A 21,799-nucleotide genomic window follows, 5' to 3' on the forward strand; every position below is an offset into this window, starting at 1 on the left:
AAACCCTACGAGCTGAAGTGATGGCCAGAAGGAAGGCTGTTTTCCAGGACAAATATTGCAACTCTGTTGAGGCAGCTGGTTCAAAAGGAGGCAATGTTAATTTTTCTAGTATGTAATTAAGATCCCAGGCTGGTATTGGTTGCTTCCTTGGTGGTCTTATATTCTTAGCCCCTCTGAGGAACTGTCGTAAGAGTGGGTGAGAAAATAAAGGAGGATCCGTGTTGAAGTCTGCAGAAATGGCTGAGGCATGGATTTTTATGGAAGAAAATGAAAGTCCACTGTTCAGCAGCTCCGCTAGATACTGTAATACCTGAGACAAGTTCAGTTTTCTAGGGTCCTGTCCTCTTTTCTCATTCCAAGAGCAAAACCGCTTCCATTTTGCGGAGTAAGCTTTTCTAGTAGATGGCCTTCTGGCCTCCAAAATGACATCCTGCACCTCCTTGGAGAGTAGGGTCTGTTGTGGTGTTAAGGAATTTTCCATGCAGCGAGACTGAGTGTTTTCAGCTGACTGTGAAGAGTTTTGTAGCTGTGCTGAGTCAGCAGAAGAGGCATTAGAGGCAGGGACCTGGGAGGGGTATGTGTTAGGCTCCTCAGGAGTGGGTACCAGTGTTGCCTTGGCCAATCTGGAGCAATCAGTATCATCTTCGGTTTGTCTGTTCTTGCTTTCAAAAGCACCTTGGGCAGAAGAGGCAGAGGTGGGAATGCGTAAACTGTCCATGCTGTCCAACTGAATGAAAGGGCGTCCACTCTCCAGGCCTGGGTGAAAGGTCTTTGAACAAAACTTTTCCAATTGATGATTCCTGTGGGTGGCAAAAAGATCTATGTCTGGTCTCCCCCATGCTTGGATTATTTCTGCAAACACCTGAGGATGTAACTTCCATTCGTGTGGATCTGTCATTTTTCTGCTTAGATTGTCTGCCAGTGTGTTTTCCAATCCTGGCAAGTACTGTGCTTGAAGTTCGATTTGTCTTTCCAGAGCCAAGTTCCAAAGAGTCATGGCTAGTCTGCACAAGGGGTATGAATGTGTTCCTCCTTGTTTGTTTATGTACCACATTACCGTGGTGTTGTCTGTTCTTATCAGTAATTGTCCTGGATGCAGGAAGTCCTTGAAAGCTGTAATTGCATTTATTACTGCTAGCATTTCTTTTTGATTGATGTGAAGGTGCTTCTCTCTTTGGGACCATTTGCCCTGAATGCACCTGTCCATCATGTGCGCCCCCCAGGCGTAGTCTGAGGCGTCTGTGGTTATGGCTTGCTTTGCTTGAGGCTTGCAGAATGGGAGGCCTGTGTTTGCTTGACATGCTTGGGCCCACAATAGAAATTCCTTTTGCAAACATGGAATTATTGGTATTATTGTTTCCAAACTGTGACTGTGTTGAGACCATAGGTTTTTTAGGTACCACTGAAGTTTCCTCATATGCAGCTTTGCAAATGGGGTTAAAAGAATGCAAGATGCCATGAATCCCAGTGCCTGCAGGATTTTCCTTGCAATAAGCCTGGTACTTTTTGCTAGTATTTTGAAGTACTGAGATAGTTGCCCCTGTTTTTCTGGCGTAAGGTAGGCCATCTGGGTGTTTGTGTCCAAGTTGGCACCCAGGAAAGTTATTTCCTGAGATGGTGTTAGCCTTGATTTCTCTTTGTTGATTGTATATCCCAGAGAAAGCAGTAACCGTGTCACATATGCCCGATGTTCCAGAAGTATGTTCTTGCTGTCCGCTTGGATCAGGCAGTCGTCCAGATAGGGGTAAATTTGTATCCCTTGAAGTCTGCAGTAGGCAATCACTGATGCCAGGCACTTTGTGAATACTCTGGGCTCAGTAGATAAGCCAAAGGGCAATGCAGAGAATTGATAGTGGATTGAACCTGCAAGAAATCTGAGGTATCTTCTGCAGCTTTGTCTGATTGGGACATGCAGGTATGCCTCCTTGAGGTCCAATGTTACCAGCCAAAACTCCTTGCCCAGCATGGGAAGAAGCTGCTGTAATGTGAGCATCTTGAATTTTGGTACGAGTAGAAATGTGTTTAGGATGGATAAGTCCAAAATGGGTCTCCAGTCGGTTCCTTTCCTTGGTACCAGAAAAAGTCTTGAATAAAAACCTTGGCCTTGTTGGTGAGAAGGTACCTCTTGAATAGCTCTCATGTTTATGAGCTTTGAAATTTGCAGTTGTGCCTCTGCCCTTTGATTTTGTGGCAGGTTTGGCATGCCTCTCATTTTTGGAAGAGTGTGAAATTGAAATTTGTAGCCTCTGTTTATAATGTCCAGGATCCATTTGTCTGTTGTGACAATATGCCAATTGCTTGCAAATAATGCTAGTTTCCCTCCCAAAGGTGCTGCCAGCTGAGACATGCTTGGCATGGAGATGAGGGAGTCATTGGGTTTGCTTCCTGTATTGTTGTGCACTGTCTTCGCCACCTCTTGGCGCTGGAGTTTGCCATTGTCTGCCTCTATATGATCCTTGTGATTGCCCTCTGACCCTTGTGCGTCTGTATCTACCTCTTTGGGGCTTGTCAGTGGCTGGAAAGGACCAGTTTTTTGAGGGCCAATTTCTGCTAAAACGTGGTGGTTGGACCTGTAAGAAAGCTTTGACAGTTTGCATAGATTTGGCTTTTTCTTCCATTTTCCGTAGTATCTCCTCAGCATTAGTATCAAACAGCACATCCTTTTGTAAAGGAGCATCTAGAAGTTTAGCTTTAACATGATCAGGTAAATTTTGTTCCCTAAGCCAGGCATGTCTGCGAATGACTGATCCTGTAGCCGCCGCTCTACTTGAGGCCTCTAGGGCATCATAACCACATTGTAAGGTGTGCTTACCCACTTGTTCTGCACTATGCATCATATCCTGTAACTCCTTTAAATCTGGTTGTTCAGGTTGAGACATTTTGTTCCTTAATTGTGATAACAGGAACTGTTGATATTTAAGCATATGAAACTGACAATTTAAAGCCCTCATGGCTAGGGTGGCCGAGGTGTATACCTTTTTACCCCACCTTTCTAAAGATCTTGATTCCCTTTCTGCAGGAAGTGGATTCTTGGCAGTGGAGGCCTTCAATCCCTTGGGGCCTTGTGAAATGGTTTCAGGGTCAGCATTATGGCTTTTGAAGAGAAATTGGTGAGAGCTGGGTACTCTTTAATACCTATCAGGTTTGACTGGTGCAGGAGGCAGAGAATCCGGGTTAAGACAAGCCTCCGAATAGACATCATCCAGTATGTCCAAAACAGGGGGTATAGCCAGAGGTCTGTGTTGAGGTAACAAAAGAAATTCCCCAAGTCTTTTCTTGGAATCTGAAAAGTCTTGGCCTTCCCAATGGAAGTGTTCCCTCAAGGTGTGTAAGGTTTCCCCAAAGGAAAAATCCTCAGGGGGGGATACAGATGGAATGGACTGTTCTGCATCCGAATCCTCAAAAGGAGAGTAAGAGTGTTCCTCTGCATCAGAATGTTCTGATAAAATGGATCCCTGATCAGAAGAGGGAGAATCTTCCTCCACTCTGGGTCTCTTGTCTGGAGGGGGTTGAGAACCTCTGATAAGAGTAATTAAATCCTCAGCCATTTTAAGCATCTGTTTTTTAGGCATGGAACCTGGAGATGGGCCCTGTGCTGCAGACCTCGTGGGATTCCTGGCTGCTTTGGATTTAGTAAAGGCCTTAATTGAAAAAGAAGATGAGGGCCTAAATACACCATGAGTGGAGGTGGACCTGTCCACATTAGTAGGCTCAACATTAGCAGAGGCTTCGGTTGTAGTCTGGGAAAGGGCTGAGGACCCCGCGGTCTTGGGTACAGAGGACACCGCCAAAGGAGTGTCGTCGGTAGTCAGGGACTGCAAAGGCGTCTCGCTGGGAACCGGACCACGTGTAGCCTGTTTTGGCGTGGTGACGGCGGGAACCGCGGGCCTCGCATGTCGGTCCTTTTCCTTGCGTTTTTTGGATAAAACGGTAGTCGGAGTGTCCGACGACATTTTATAATCAAAAGCTTTACCAAAGTAGTGCTGGGTGAACTCCACCCGACGCTTAATAGTGCGTTTATTGAAGGTAGCGCAAAAGCGACAGCCCGAGACGTCGTGGTCTGGGCCCAAACAAGGTATGCAGAGGGAATGGAAATCCTTATGCGGTATTTGCTTCCCACAAGAAATACAATTATTAACTTTTTCTGACATCGGTCTGAGGCAAGAAAAGTTTCCCCAACGGGGTACTTAGCTTTAATGAAGACTTCGGTTTCCAAAATATTCCTAATTCAGGAGCTGGCCGACCAGCACTTGCGAACTGCTTCTGCTTCGGGCACCGTGCGGCAAAAAAGACTGAAGAACATGGCGTCGGCTGTGTCTTATATACTCTGGCTTCACTGACTTCAGAAGAGAAAGCGACGACAACCAACGCTGGACCAAGACTTTGGAATTCGGCCGACCAAGGGACCGCCTGACGGCAGAAAACCCATCTGTGATTACTGCAGCTGTATGCACGATGAACATCTAGCAGATCTAAGGGAAAATTGAAGAGCAGACATTTTGGCACCACTCAGAAGCTTACAAATAGCTGGAACGTGGTTTAAGAGGTAGGATTTGAATGAGCTACATAATGCTTAACTGACCATGACTGGATGGTTTATAAGTGATGTATGATGTTTGCAACTATAGTTGTTTCGATGGTGTCCCTGATGGAAACTTTGCAACTAAAGTGGTATCATTTTGTATGTTTTTCATTTATATAAATGTAAGATTGCCTTTGTCATATGTGAAAATGTAATAAAGATGTTTGGAAAAAAAAAATCTCTATCGCATAGGAGGATGCCATCTTTGTCTACCAACAGTACACGGTCCCAAGCTCATACTCTTAGGTGACCATCATGAGAACAATTTATTTATTCATTCATTTGTTTGTTTTCTGGGGTAGAGCACCATCTCCATACACTTTTTAAGAACATCCTTCTGATCACTGTAGATCCAAAGGTAGACCCAAATCAGAAGATCACATTCAGCTAACAGTGTCTTTGCAAAGTAATGGTGTGTGTGTGTGTGTGTGTGTGTGTGTGTGTGTGTGTGTGTGTGTGTGTGTGTGTGTGTGTGTGTGTGTGTGTGGTGTCTGTATGTGTATTTTCTATTTTGTAACAGTTTAAATATGACTTAAAGATGTTTAAAAAGTAACACTGTATCTCTATTGCATTTTTTACTAAGGTATCTTTTGTTTACATTTGCACAGTTGCTTCATTGATGGCACATAATACTTTGGGCAAGATTCTGCCAACTGAATGTGATCTTCAGGTCTGGGTCTTCCTTTGGAGCTACAGTAAAAAGTGTGCTCCCATGACGGTCACCCAGGAGGATGGGTTTGGGACTCTACATATTACTGCAGGATGACAGCAATGAAAACTTAAAAGTGTTTTCCCCTTTTAACAATTTTCATCCACCTCAACATTATATAAATTGATCAACTCGTCTTCTCTTAAACCTCACTCCACTTCATGAACATTATTCTTCATGTCCTATTCCCACAAATTTACTTTCTATGAAATCTGCTCTACCCTTCTTTAAAGATGGCACATTTAGATATTTTACATTACCTTACAATATTTATAAATTCCTTTGCTTTTGGTATAAATTTTCATTTCCATTTTCTAATAACTGCTTTTTCGGATGCCAAAAGCATTAAATGCAGTAAGGTCTTACTATGTTCTAAGCAATTCATATCTTACACTCCAGCTCGAAGGAATAATTTCCTTGGTTACTGACATTTGTTCTCTCAGTATTTCTAAGAAAGTGCTATGAAGAAAATGTTTAAAATCTGTCAGCTTGTTGTATGCCAAAACACATGTTCCTAACTACATCTATTCTCCAGTGTTTACTATCAAACCAAGGAAAATCAATCTATACCTATGCAAACACTTCCATGGAAAAATCCTAACCTTTCTAGAATGTTGCATAATAAGAGTCCTATAGATTTCTTCCCATTGTAAAATTGCCTTTCCATTCCCATCTTCCAATCATTTCTAATCTCCTCTGATTGTTGTCTTGTATTTTTGTAACACGACTCAATGCAGTCAGTAAGCATATTGGACAATTTGACTTTCATAACTTTGGAGCCCATTTGTAACTGGGAAAATAATACAGAAAGATAAGAATCTTTCTTGATTGACCTGGGTCTGGTCTATAATCTGAGCCATCTGTAGACAGCATCATGTGATGTAAAAATGTTCTCTTCTGTTTGTGTTAGGAAACAGCATAAACCGATTGGCTGACAAAGATTCATCTTAATGATTACCTTGGGCATAAATTAAAGATCAATCTGCAGCAACACACTATCCTTAAATGTCAACAATTGGATTCCATTACTAAATGCTCAACTTCTCTGTCCTTTTTCTCCCTATTTACTGCTCCTGCTATGAATAAACAACAATACATCATTTAACATATTTTAAATTGACTGCTTCTCTCCAAAAGAACAGTACCTTACTGTACTGTGGTGGTTTCACTTTCAAAAAACTTTTATCCCGCCCTGGAAATGCTCGCAGCAGTCTCCAATTCACTGATGTCATCAAGGCCACTGAATACAGGTAGGTTTCTGTCCAATACCCTCCCCAAACTGACATCACCATGACTGTCCTAAAAACCCACCGAGGCTGTGATGTCACGGCTCCCTGCTCCTTCCCCTTCCCATACAGAAAGTAAAGGCTAAAACAAGGAAACAGTACATGAGTCAAGTCTCCTGCTGTGAGCTGCCAATCACAGCAGGTAACAGCTTAAATTACCCTTAGCACTTTGACAACTAGGGAAGTTAGGTGTGAAATGGGATGGGAGATGCGTCAAAGTAGTACAATTCAGGCTTCACAAAAGACTGCAGTTTAGCCATTCTAAAAAGAAGCAGCAGTAAAAAGCACTTTGAAAGTCTGTTATGTGCCATTTTCACTGTTTGTGTTTTAAGTAGACATTGAATGGCATGAAATATTACTTAAAACTTACTGAAAGACAGCAGTGTATGCATGTGAAATAAATACATTAGCAGGAGCTTTAGGAAGAATGAGGCCTGCGTGTTTTTTTTTTTTTTTTTTTTTTTTACAGACAAGCACTGAATTGTGGGATACCTAAAGGCAGCCTAAACCATCAGAATTACTTCAAGATGCCAGACCCCCTACGGTCAGACTCGGAAATTACATACAAAAATGTTTAAAAACCTGTAAATAGTCCCAGAGTGGTAATAAAATGGTGAAACACCAAACCATGATGAAATAAACATGTTTTTTGAGTCTATGGGTGCTGTTCTCCTTTAAGGAAGGCCACTTAGGCAGCCTTTACAACCAAGTCTCACAGAACAAGTAATAGCCACTAGAAACAGAGTCTTCCAAGACAGGCCCTTTAATTCAGCTTTGGTAACCGTCTCAAAAGGAAGAACCACCACGAGGACTTCCAAGATGGCTGCACATTAACAACTTAATTTCAGCTCTCTCAGTGTGAAAACAACCTCTAGAAAGGGAACAAGTAAACTCATACTTTTGGGTAAATTTAAGTAACTGGCTAGTAAGTACAGTGCCTGAGTGCCAGCAAAAAAGCAATTCAGGGAATCTGAAAGAAAATCAATCACAAAAGGAGAGGGAAAACACTAACTGGGAAGAATTCTGCAACTGTTCAGCAAAAAACAGCACAAGTTCCAGCTTTGGTGCAAGGCACGACTTCCAGTAACCTAGAGGAAAAATAAGTCAAATGTACTCATAACTGCTTAAAATAAACAAAACACTGTTGGCGTATATCAACTCAAACCACAAAAGACTGGAAGAAGCTTTAAACAGATATTCAAAACTAAATAAAATTTCAACAAAAACAAAAAATGAAGGAAAAAACTATAAATGGTACTTAATCCTTTGTAACTATGTCTGAATTGCTAAGTAAACAAAAGCGCTAATTTTTACAGTTTACTTGGTCCAGTGTGTTTTTTTCCTTCACTTTTGTTTTAGTTTCGCAGTTTATTTTATTAGTTTGTTGTTCATAAATAAAATTTCACAAAATTGGATGGATTTTAAGTCAAAAGACATTTTTGTGCTGATAAATTAGAACCAGTTAAATTAAACTATCTTCATATCTATTAAAACATGCTCGCTATAAATCAGCACCAGTCAGATTATATACTTGAGGGTCTATAACCTCCTACTAAAATTAGATGTAATCTATATCAAACAGCCTTTTACACTAACCTTTCTATCTCTATACAAGACATGACAATTCCCTAGAAGTGCAGACAATGATGCATCAACTTCTGACACCAACAACCTATACTGCAACATACAAGACAGAGCGGGAGACATACTATTTAAAACAAAATCCACTGCTTGTTAATCTATCCCTGATAACTGAACAAGTCAGAAGTTCAGCTCTTCGTGTCGGATAACCAATTAACCCCTAAAATAATACCAGTCAGACTCAAAATCAAGTGGTTTTCATGTAGTAGTACCACAAAAAAATGCCAAAATGTCTCCGCTTGTAGCTACACTGCTACTATAGATACCCAAGGAGCAAAATACCAAAAAGCTTGCCATTATGTTACAATTTGCAGTCAAGCTTGCTAAAATTGTAGTATGCTTAAATGATTACTAGTCCAACCTGAATGCTACATAGAACTCAAATTAGCAATTTCTTACTCAGCCACCTCATAAGTACCACCCACTTAAGTACTTAAGTTAATAGCAAGCGACCACAATCTCCTACTCTCTGATCTCACAAAAAATTAAGTATAACCAACAAGAACAGCCAAAGCTGGCTCTTCTCCAGATGCAACTTGCAAACCAATATGCCAGACTGTATCGGTTCAGCAGTTAAATAACTTACAATTGATTCAGTTCATCCAGTGACTTCTTTCCTCTCCTTAACCTACTACTGCCTACCTTAACCCCAAAGCAGTTCCCACCTCCCTTACAAAATGCATTATGTGTAGGTCAAAATAAGTAGATATATGCCACAAACAAGGGAAAATATCCACATCTAATGATATTTTTATTATATGTTTAATACCACTAATATAATAGCACAGATTCTGCATGCAGATTACGGTCAATAAAACACTGCGACAAAAAATACAAAGTTCCTTCACCTACAATGAGAAGAACCTGAAAACTAATGCTGCTGGTACCTGATGCAACATACACTGCTACCACCTTAACTCCCAGTCCTCCCATCCCAGCTAATGCCATCTAGGTCCCTCCTAATCAAAACACAGTATTACAGTTTGTTCTGCTCACTGAATGCAGTTATGAACAGAGAGCCTGAGAAAGGAAAATCATGTTCTGCAGAACTGGTGAAGGAGGAGATCTTCTAGGAGTAACTATTGGTCAGCTGCCTGGGAGCCAAAATATTCCCTCAAAATCAGTATTCCATTCAGTGTACCCCTCCAGAAAGTCCTCTTCTTCATAATGATTAGGAAAAGCAACATCAGTCAAGCACCCATTTCAAAAGGCCTTTTCTATATGCCTTGCGTTATGCTACTTCAAAGTTTTTTTTTTTTTTTTTTGTTACTGTATCCATTTAATTACTCGCATGAAAAGCCATGGTTTGGCAGTCAAATACAAGACAGCCTCTTTTTGTACAAATGCTCCTACAAACTTCTTACCAAGACAGAAAGAAAGCCTTTAACAGTCATTAAAAAAGTAACATGGACAGGGGTCATTATCAGTGGCCTGGAAAATGTAGAGTTTTACTCAACTCTCTCCTAACCAGCTCCCATGAAATTCTGCAAGATGACTGGAAACACACATATTTCAGCCTCTGCATGGGTATAACAATAGGCCATAACGTTGCCATTTCTCACAGCCTTAGGTCCGCCAAGCAGCAAATTAATCTCGCTTCCTTTACCCTCAAATAGGTGAATAGATTTACTGCATTACTACTGCATACATGCATGCATGCATGCATGCATATCACCTTGCCTTGCCAGTTTCAGTTTCACTACACGTGGCACAGGACATGGTTGTAACTGCCTGAACATAACTGGTTGAAATTACCTGTTAGGGCAGATCAAAGATTAGTTTTAGGCACAGCAGGCTTGTACGCGATGCACACTGCACTATGTTTTTATGTGAGTGTCTAATGTTACGCAACAATGGAGTCAGACGTGTGTGTGGTGGGGCTTGCACCTTTTGCAAAAATGTCTGTTTTAAATGTTCATAGGTTTATATTAGGCAATCATCTTAAAGGACCCTTATAGCCTTGCTACTAGAATTCTCACTACTTGCTTTCCTAGTTCAGAAGGATCTATATTGACAGCCCTTAGGTGAATTTAAAGTTCCATCCACTCTGAATCTGGCTTTAGAGAGATTTAGGAAGCTACGTTGCTTGACATGGAGTGGGAGCTTATTCCACAGGTTTGAGATCCTTTAGGAAATATCTTACCCCTATGAACAGTTGTTAGTATTCTGATACAGTCCTTATCATAGGTATTGGTGTCATTGCCAGAATTTTGAATATGTAAGCAGTATAAATAGGATTGAGCCCTTTGCTGCCCTACAGGACAGGCCTCACTACATAACAGCCTGTTAGAAAAAGGAGTGACAGCGGTTTTAAATGCAATTTGTAACTTAAGAAACTAGCTTTTTCAGGAATCTTTGAAGTTCTTGAGTTGTGTAACATCTTCTGACAGAAAAAATGGTTGGGGTTGGTATAATGGCTAAGGTGCTTGACTCAAAGACATAAAGCACAGTGTTTGATATTCACTTTTGGGAAGAAAATTGGTTAGGCTTAGAATGGCCCATTAAGGCAGCTAAGTCTAGTAATTAGCTATAAATATATGAAACCATTAATCTAAGGGGTGGGAGGTTGACATAATGGTTGAGGTGTTTACCTTATAGACAAAGTGCAGAGTTCAATTCTCACATGGGGTAACTGGCTAGCCTTAAAATGGCCCACTAGGCCAGTTAGCCTAGTACTAATCTATGAACCTATAAATCTAAGGCACCTGCTGAAATAAGCATTATATTCTACTATACTACAGACTGTAGAAGAATATTTACTTACATTTGTTTACCAGAGCAGAGCACTGATCAAATCATGATCAATTACAGGCTCAGCCCAGGTTACAGCATAAGAATAACAGTGGTTTACGAACACAAAAGGAGGGGGGGGGTGTCCATATTCATGAAGAACACCCACACCTCCAGGTTAGTAGCACAGTACGCAGAATCTGAGACCATCCAAGTGCAATTGACAGCGGGTAAATTGACTGCTCAATTTATAGCTTGCTACAGATATCCCACCTTGTCTCAGGACCCTCACGCAGCATTTCGGAGAACATTAGAAAGTATGAAGATTCTACCCAACACCATCCTACTGGGCGACTTCAACTATCCAAACACTGACTGGGAAAACTACTCAAGCTCAAATGCCCTAGCCCAATGCTTCCTTGAGTTTATAAACTCAAACGCCCTTGAACAGCTGGTCACCACTCCCACAAGAGGTGATAACATACTGGACCTGGTCATCACCAACATGGGGAACCTATGTTCCACACCTGAGGTAAACTCGTCATTGGTAAGATCAGATCACAAACTAATCACACTGGACATCCACATCCCGAACCTCCCCCCAGTCAAGGAAATCAAGGTAAAAAACTTCTCTAAAGGCAACTTCACACACCTCAAGACCGAGGTGGGAAGTTTCAAAGCTCCCAATCAAATGGAAAATGATGACCCATCGGCAGAATCCAAGTGCATTCTATGAACACCTTCAAGAATGCATGGACCGAGCCATCCCAAGTAAAACCAAGACCAACTCCTCAAAAAAGAGGAAGCCAGTCTGGTGGACCCCGGCCATAAATAAACTTTACAACAGAAGGAGGACACTCCTGCAAGATAGAACAATAAGGCATCTCTGATTAACATCAGTAAAAAACTGCACTCCCTCATTAAATCATCCAAGGCCAACTTCGAAAGAAAAATAGCCAATGACTCTAAGGATAACCACAAGGGCTTCTTTAAATATGTCAAGAGTCTAGGGGCAAACTCTCAGATATGCTCCGAGCTAGTGCATAATGGCCATAAATACACTGAACCAAGCGACATTGCCAACATCCTGGCTGACAAGTTCAGTGCAAACTTCACCCCCCCCCCTCTCCACCAAAGGGGATAGCACCCATCCCAGAAGAATGTGGTGCTCCAGATATCTCAGACACACAAGTAAAGACAGCCCTTGCAAAGGCCAAAAACACAGCATCAATGGAACCAGATGCTATCCCAGGTTGTGTCTTACACGAGCTTCAAAATGAACTAACCCTCCATCTCAAATCACTATTCAAACTCAGCCTCTCTACAGGCTATGTACCCAAAGAATGGCGTACAGCAACAGTCGTACCACTCCACAAAGGTGGTGCCACAACTGACCCTGGGAACTATCGCCCTATAAGCTTGACTAGCTTGGTCTGCAAAGCCATGGAACGCATTATCATGGAGCTCATTAACAGGGACATTGGGAACCTCCGACACTGGACCCCACCAAGTACGGCTTTGTTAAAGGCAGATCTTGCCTCCTGAACTTGGTCGACTTCTTCGAAACAGTCACCAAGGCCATAGATGAAGGGAAGGTGGTCCACACAGCATATCTGGACCTCGCTAAGGCGTTCGACACCATCCCACACTCAGGAATCATAGACAAACTCACCAGCTTAAATATCAACCCCCATGTCATGAGATGGGTTGCTAATTGGCTCTCAGACAGAACCCACACGGTAAGAGTGGCAGGCGCCATGTCTGACACTAAACCAGTCACAAGCAGAGTCCCACAGGGCTCAGTCCTGGGACCCCTCCTGTTCGGTATATATTTCTCTGAAGTACAGGCAAAGGCAGAGGGACTGTGGCTAGCCAAGTTCGCAGATGACTGTAAATTGGGTGCAATAACTGACTCTCCAGCTGACACAGACATCCTGCAAAAGGGTCTCACAGAGACAAACACCTGGTGTCAAAGTCACGGCCTCAAGCTAAATGCCAAAAAATGCATAGTAATCCCATTTGGGAAAAACAAAGTACCTACAAACTACCACATAGATGGGAATCCACTAAGTACAGAAGAAGTAATTAGTAATTAGGGACCTGGGTACCCAAGTAGATAGCATGCTCTCCTTTGATAACCACATAGCCAAAACGGTCAGGAAATCCTTCTATGTGGCACACCTGATCACAAAGGGTTTCTCATCCAGATCCAAGGAGGTGATTGTGCCACTTTACCCCTCACTCATTAGGCCCATAATAGAGTACAATGCCCCATTTAGGACATACCTCACTAGACACCTGCAACAACTAGAAAGACCACAGAAGTACCTCACTAAGAGGATTAAGGGCCTTAAACAATTACCCTATGAAGCACGACTAAAAAAGCTCCAGCTCTTCTCAGTCGATTACCGTCTGCTCAGAGGTGACCTATGCCTGACCTATAGGGCTGTCAAACCCTGAACTATTGGACATGCTTCACCTCAAAAAAAAAACGAGATCCCTCAGAACCACTCATTCTAGCGACTTGAACCTATGTACAACAATAAACAGGACATGCTGGAGGAATAGATTCCTGTCCCAGTGACTCCCCTCACTCTGGAATAGAATCCCAATCCATATTCGACAGAGCTCCTCTCTGACCCTCTTCAAGAGAAATCTTGATGAGTGGATGGGTAATCGTAAGTTCTACCCTGGGATCACTTCAGGAGCCCTGTTGACAGAGGCCCAGGTTACTAATCTAATGGGGAGGCGAAAGCCATCACTCTGTGGCTAGGCTTATAAATGCCCATGGGCAGATAGCTTAGTACTTACCTATGAACCTATGAACATTTATGGTTAAGTATACAAAATCTAACAAATATATACACAGAAGATCTAACAAACCAAACATATGCACAGTTACACAAATGGAAAAGAAAACAGTGAATGAATTAAAGTAAGACAAGTAAAAATGGTGGAGATATGGGCAGTGCTAGTAAGCTAAGAGAGACTCATAAGGTGAAAGTTGACTAGATTATGCATAGTGGGTTTAAAGTAGTAATAGTGTGACAAACTGTATAATAAGCAAGCTACGCCGATTAATATAAGAGGGAAGTAACTTCTTTGGACCGGGAAAGTTATTCCTTTTGTGATTAGGTGGGCTAAGGATTTTCTAATGACAGTTACTATGTGATAAAGTAGAGTTCATTGTCCACAAACGTGTCAGCTCTGGAGGGGTGTCTAAGTAGTACGTACAGAAGTGTTCATGCTTCCCAAAGGAATATTACACTTATTTGCATTTAACTTGAATCCATGGTCTTGACACCAGGAATTTCTGTGAGCTAGTCCCTCGTGTAAAATATGGGTACTCGATGGAGAGTTAATGAATGCGCAAAGTCTGTAGTCATCCACAGACTCTGCAAACCAAATATCCATGACATACACTTGGATATTAAAGTAAATGTCAAACAGGAGTGGACCCAATAAGGAACTCTGTATAAATATCACTGGTGACTAACCATTTAGAAGAGTACCCCACCAACTCTGAATGTATTAGTTCTTTTTGTAAGCCAATTAGTGATCCACCAAATTACCACAGTGGTTAGTATATTAAGCAGGTGAGCTTATCAATGTATCATCAGAACAGGAGAAAGTGCTGAAGGCCTTAACTAGATCCAGCTAGGCAGGACGTACCATTTGCCCACTATCTAATTAAAGTCCACAAGATTTAGCAGACAAGATCCATTGGAGTATGTGGGTTTTCTGCAGATGGTGGCCTTATGGCTTACGACATTTAAACAATTTCTGGTCAAAATTGCTAGACCACAGGGATAGCTTGGACTAAGAAGTTTATGCTTTATAAAAAAGCTGATGGTAATAAGGTCTGGTTGAGACATTGCTTGATTTAGTGTTATCTAACAATTACATCATGTTTAACAAGGAAATCTTCTTGCAAAACACTGGAGTGGCAATGGGTTCACCCTGTGGGGGAAGTTTCGCCAATAGTGTTATGGCACATTGGGAACGAAATTATCTGTTTAACAAAAACATGTTCCAAGAACACGTCCTATGGTATACTAGATACCAGGACGATATGTGCCTTATATGGAAGGGCGAGGCAGAACTCATACAATGTTTTGTAAAGAGTATTACAGCTATGACAGATTTCCTTGAATTCACATACACCGTAGGTTTTGATCATATTACATATTTAGATGTTAAGATAACTAAAGATAGTACTAAAAGGCAATATAAGGCCACCATCTACAGAAAACCCACATACTCCAATGCATTCTTACATTATTCAAGTAATCATCCATATCATCAGAAAAAGGCCGTTGTTAAAGGTCAGCTCGTAAGGGCAGCCAGAATGGTCTCGGAAGATCTAGATTTTTATAAGGAATGTGAGGAATTAAAATCCATGTTTTTGAGAAGGGGCTAACCGGATACACTTTTGACTGACATTATTATTGAGGTAAAAACAAAGAGGGAGTTAGGGCATTTTAGGCCGCTCCTTTCAAGAATTGTCTATAATGACAGAAATAATGAAACACGGATTGAGGTACCACCAGGATGAACTATGAACCAACAGTTGAATTTCTTGTTCACATTTTCCTTGGTTTTTAAGTCCATTAAGGAAATTCTTATTAAGAACTGGGCAATCATTTTGGAAGACCAAATGATTTGCAAAATTTTGGGCACTAGACCGGCGTTCACATATAGGAGAGGCTCGAATCTCAAAAACATCCTGGAAAGGAGTAGTTATAAGGATGTTAGAAGCATGCGTCGTGAACCATTAGGTATGCGGAAATGTGGAGCATGCCCTCAATGTAGGCTTATTAAAGTAGGCACTGACATCAAGATTAGGGAGAGCGTATACAAACTTACTGGTAGAGACAATTGCGATTCTAAGGCAGTGGTCTATGTAGCATGTTGTGAGTCATGTCCCTCTATATAGGGAAAACCGAGCGTAAGCTGAAACAAAGAATATATGAACACAACTATAGTATAAGTAGGATCGACATGAATAATGCCCTGGCAAGACACAAAGAAGAATCCATCACATAAGTTTACTTTCGCAGTATTACAACAAATTCAATTAGACCCAAGAGGTGGGCCATGGCAATTATTACTTGAGGAGCAAGAACTTCTATGGCAGATTAGGACTTCTGCATACATTTTTCCTGGGCTTAACGAATATGTTTTGATTAGCAGTATTTTAAAGTTAAAGGCGTTACGTAGGTGATGCAGGGGGGCCAAAATAAAGTTTTTTTATGTATACCAGTATTGTTATTAAAATATTAGATTATATTAGGTAATTTTTTATAATGATTTGATTTTTGTTTAATAGCATTAGTAGGATGTGGCGTTACGTGCACCCCTATTTTAAATATTTTATGTGCGTTTTCCTTCAATATTGTAGAAGCAAGCAGAAGTGTACAGGTTTGCTTATTATTTTAGGTTATTCTAGGCAACCTTGCATATGGAATTCATTGTTGTTAAACAATATCAGCATGACGTGGGGTCTTGTGCTTATTCATTATAAATGGGTTGTGTGTGCTTCCCCTTATATAGTAGAAATAAGTATAAGTATACTTCATTTATAGTGATTATTTAACCAAAGAGCGTAGATGTGGTTTTAAAAAACATATGCACAAAATTAGTAATTGATGGTTTTGCATATAGGGTAACAATGTTCTTAAAATGTTTTTATATATTTTTTTCATTTATAGTATATATCTGATTAGTAACATTTGGCTATTTTAAATATTGAGTTCTGTGTACTGACTAGCTGTGGAAATACTAAATAGTTTATTGATTTTATTAATTGAATAATTAGATACTTAACCTGTAATCAATGTATGTATATATATATATATATATATATATATATATATATATATATATATATATATATATATGTGTGTGTGGTTTAATTTTTTAACTTTGTCTGAAGAAGTTGGGACACTGATCCCTTCGAAAGCGCTAACTACAATAAAACAGTTTTTTTCTAAATGCTGGTTCATGATTGATAATAGGAAAAGCACCAACATTTCATCAGCTTGCCAGTTTGTTTTGAAATAAATAAATCCTGCTGTGGAACACCAGCTGCTGAACTGTGCTTTCATAAAGGTAATAGTCTGTTCCTTCCAGTTTCTCTGGTGCAGCAGAAAATTTCAAGTTTTCTCTGCATGCTCTGTCTTATAACGAAACAGCTATTCTTGAGAAGTCTCATACTCCACTAACCTCTTCTTCATTTCAACCTTTGATTTTTGCAGTTTTATCAGTTCATCTGAATAGCTGTTTAAAGCTTCTTCCATTTTTTTCCAGTGTTTTGATGTTTGAGTAGATATACTCCTTCAATATTTGATTTTAGTCAGCTGTGAGTGCATCTGATTTATTTTTTTCCTTTAAATTACTGGAAACCATCTTTTACATCAAATCTGGAGCCTGAAAACCTGCAGGATTCTTACCAGTCAGTGTTTCCTCTTCACCTTTTCTAGTTTGCTTTCATGCCCTATAAGTTTCTTCTTTACTGACAATCAGGGAGCATACTTACTAGACCGTAACTGAATTTTACTAAAACTGGCAGAATTACTAGTCCTTATCTCTCAGTTTCTTTTTTCACACAGAGCTAAGATTAAGCTGTTTCAGGGAGCAGTCATCTTGGAATTCCAAGGATGCACTTTTATTCTTTTATTGAGATACTTCATTCAATTAATGATATGTTTTTCATATTTCTTAATCAACAATATACATAATGCCAGATATTTTCAAGATGTGCAACCGAACAGTGCAAACATCAAAGTTTCTTCAACAATACCTAAGGTTTCAGCTGATGCCATGCAATAGTTTGCATATCACCCGTTTTTTAAATATTAAGTACAGATGGAAATATTGTCTATTTTCAAATTTACTAACAATATCTCCATTTGGACACTTGCAACCTTTATGCCTCCCACCATATTATTTCACATCATGCTGCTCAATAAAATGTAGGTCTCTCAATCATGAAAAAAATTAACACAAGTATGAACCTGTGAATAATAAGAAACAAGCAGTTATTAATTTCTCCACTGCAGGGCATCCTAGATCAACAATCTTACTGCCATTGTGTTAATAACTCCTTGCTCCTTCTAATACTTGGCTAAAGAAGCCAGACCCAAAAACAAAAAGGTCTGGAAGCCACAATGTGCTATGGGTGTTGACTGGAAGCATACAAAGAGGTGCTATAGACTTTAATTAGTTAAGGTGAGGTAGGAGATACTTTCAGAGTTACAGCCCTAGAACAGAGAAGCAGTGATCAGTACCGTGAAGCCTGGATTTGGGGGTTTGTAGAAGGGGTCCAGACTACCTGGGAGTCCCCACAGTATAGGGCACATTCTGCCTAATGAGCTTTGCAACTGAAGGAAAGAGTGCTTGGTCATTTACTGATTTAACATTTACAACCCAAGTAAGAGGTTGGACCTTTGTTTGACTGGAAGCCATGTAGCTTTTTCAAGGGTTTTTTCAGTGGTGTTCATGCCCTTAGGAGAGGGTGATGAAATGGCAGATGTTACTGGAGAAGGTTTTAATTGCCAAGGTGATCCTTCTACACTCTGTTATTAGTGGGAGATTGTATTCTAGTTGGACAGCAAGATGCCTTTGTGTGTGGCAGCTCTAGTGGCCAAAGAGAAGAAAAAAAAGGAATGTTTTTTGGTCCAGAACAAAAGTGATTTAACTTCGTCCATGTATTTTCCAGGAGCAGATTAAAGCTGAGAGGAATCTAGCCAGATTCCTAAACATCTGAAGGAAAGTACAGGTGTTTATGTAAACTTATCTTAACAGAAAATTATCTAATAAATCACCACTGCTGTAGCCTAGGCTATCTGGGTCCTTACCCACCTGTAATTGGACAGATTTTAAAGCTTAAAGATGCCTTCCAAGTATCACAGAGGCGCCTCCCATGTGATGTAACTGGCAGAAGCTTGGAGAACACCATAAAAAGGCAGATGGAGTGCAAATAAATTTTGAAGATTTTTTTGCATAAAAAGTGAGGCAAAAGCCCTGAAAGCACAATGCTAGGAAACGAACTCAACAGCAAACAGATGTAGGTTTCTTTATCAAAAACACAAAATATTGAACCAAAGTGATACAGCACAAATGCTCAATCACCAGCCTACTGAAAATTAGACGAAAGTAAACTTGTGGTTTTGCGGGGAGGGGGCCTCCTGCATCCCCTCACACCCTTTGCTAATTGTATGTATTAACTTTGAGACTATATGATTTTCAATAACATAAAGTGTCTTTTTCCCTCTTCATAGAAAAAAACGTGACCAAATGAACTTCAACCATGTGTGTGTGTGTGTGTGTGTGTGTGTGTGTGTGTATATATATATATATATATATATATATATATATATATGTGTATATATATATATATATATATATATATATATATATGTGTGTGTGCATATATATATATATATATATATATATATATATATATAATGTGTCTGTGTGGTGGATGCAGCCCCCCCCCCCCCACACATAGTTTGGTTACATATCTTCTGGAAAGAGTTATTCATTCAACTTGTAATTCTGCATGTCTATGGTTTCCAACATTTAAAATAGGTGGGTGGGGCGGGTTGGGTTGTGCCCCCCCTTACTATATATACTAACTCCAGGATCGCACTACAGTGGGGAACAGGGCATATACCTTTCAACAAAATGATTTTCAGTCAAATGAATTTTCAGTGAAGAGAGCTTTCAGTGAATTGTGCTCAGGCAACTGATTTTCAGTGAAATGAGCTTTCAATGAAATGAGTTTCAGTGAAGTGTGTTTTCAGTGAAACAAGTAGCCCCCCCACACACACACACACACACTATGTAAATGGACAAGCAATAGGTTTGGGTGCAGAAAAGCTAGTTTAATAATCACAGCATGATTACTGTCTTACCTTTTTCAGTGACTCCTGGATGTCTGCTCTGCTCAGATGACAGTACAAAGCAGGGAGCACAGTTTTTCATTTAAAACACATTCTGATTGCTTGGTTTCAACTATTTTAAGTTATCATACTTTATTTACCTATTGTTTTTTTTTTTCTATTTTGTGGTCAGGACGTTTACTTGTACATGAATGGTAAAACAACTGAGCCAATACATTTTCTAGTCGTTATATAAAGGTATACACAAATTTATGCACAGACCAACAAAAATTTAAAAACTTCAATGACCCAGATGTCAGCAGCTCCCCCTGGTTTGATACTTGAATTCTGTTTCTACACACTGGGGCATTTATTACTTTGTTGACCAGGTAAATGGACTGCCACCCCAGGAGATGTAAGTTAATAAATTATGACGTCATAAAACAGAACATGTGTTAGTGTACATTCATCTGACTGTTATGCCAAAAAGAAAGCAACTATTTGAACACTATCACCAATATATAGTGCATTTCAACAATCACTTTCAAACATTCAGCCTTAATTTAACTGTAAGTGAAGCTCTTATAATGTACATAGTCAATACGAATTTACAACTGTACAATTACATAACTATGCAGAACAGTGATCACCCACTTTTGAGTCGCCAATAAGGGCTATTCCAATAGACAGTTTTCTTTTCATCCCTCCAGAAAGAGTTTTGGCTTTTGATCTCCGCTTATCCTCCAGACCAAGGATTAGAAGGATACGGTCAATTTCATCTGGAACTTTCCCTTTTGGATATCCTTTTAACTACAAATAACAAAGACATGAATGAATAACAGAAAATATTCTATCAGTATGCAAGCTCAACCAGAATTCCATGCAACAGCTTAAATCCCAAGTTATATTCATTCTTATTACACTACTGTCTAAATTCTACAGTATGCATTGTATGTGTAATTTTGTAAGTAGCACCCCTTAACATTAATCTCTACTAATTCTGCTTCTGGCCAAAGATTCTTGTCTCTTCTGTGGGGCATCATGGCAACTACCGATAGCTATCTGCCCAGTAGGAAGGACACCACCAAAATTAGCACCTCTCACAGAAGTAACATGACCTCAATGGTATTTATACAGCAGCAAGGAAAAAAGGCTGAGACAGAGTTCAAGGTGACAAATTCAACTAGCAAGAGGTCAGCGCTGTTGACCAACAGCAAGCTGGTCTATTGTTTGACAGCTGTTTCAGAGCTACCTCTGTTAATGTAGGTTTTAACAGCTGTTTATACAGATCAATGAGACAATATTATTTACTTCCAACTAGGTTCCATAACTCTTACAAAAGTGTCAATTCTTTCTTTTTCCATCATCAAAACAAAGAAAGATTACATTAGTAGCACCAGTTAATTCTAATGATAAAGAACTTTTGAATAACCAACTCACTTTACATAGCTAGTCAGGCATTCACAGTGTCCTGAAGAAAAAAGAAGGACCACACAATCACACTGAAAAAAAATCAGCAATGTTCAAAAGCATGTTCTAGCTTCAGGAAATTAAACTCTGCAGCACATCCAGTATTATCAGGACATAATGCCACATCCCTAGTAATTCATAGTACAGTCCAATTCTCAGGATCTTTATTATAGAGCATGTCTTCACCTTGGAGCTCCAAAATGTCTGCACACTGGGTAAGAGGTCAATTACAGCTCTTCCAGTCTGAAAAACTGAAGAGGAGAAAAAGCCAGCAAAAGCTAGGTACAATTCAGTCACTGATTAGTCAGCAAAGAAGAAATCTGGAGAAAATATGAGAAAACCTACAGAAGAAGAAAGCAGTTCAGGTTTCAGCTTTGATACAAGAGGTGGTTTCCACTAGTTTAGAGGGAAAAAAAATCAAATGCACTCAAGAGGTGTTTAAAGTGAGACACTGAATTAATGCAGAACTGGAGAGAATATAAGCAATTTTAAGTAG

At 40.0% G+C, this 21,799-nt stretch overlaps 1 protein-coding gene across 1 annotated transcript in view; it reads right to left on the reverse strand.

Moving 5' to 3' along the window:
- Positions 1–21,799, reverse strand: part of ABCA3 (ATP binding cassette subfamily A member 3) — a gene marked incomplete in the record, with an annotated part of 1,818,321 nt that overhangs the window by 1,084,513 nt on the left and 712,009 nt on the right. Inside the window, 1 exon segment of the mRNA XM_044089258.1 lies at positions 20,488–20,643. Coding sequence (XP_043945193.1) covers positions 20,488–20,643 — 156 coding nt within the window.

This window comes from Protopterus annectens, chromosome 12.part0, assembly GCF_019279795.1.
Source record: "Protopterus annectens isolate FY-2018-M chromosome 12.part0, PAN1.0, whole genome shotgun sequence".
NCBI classification, from domain to species: Eukaryota; Metazoa; Chordata; order Ceratodontiformes; family Protopteridae; genus Protopterus; species Protopterus annectens.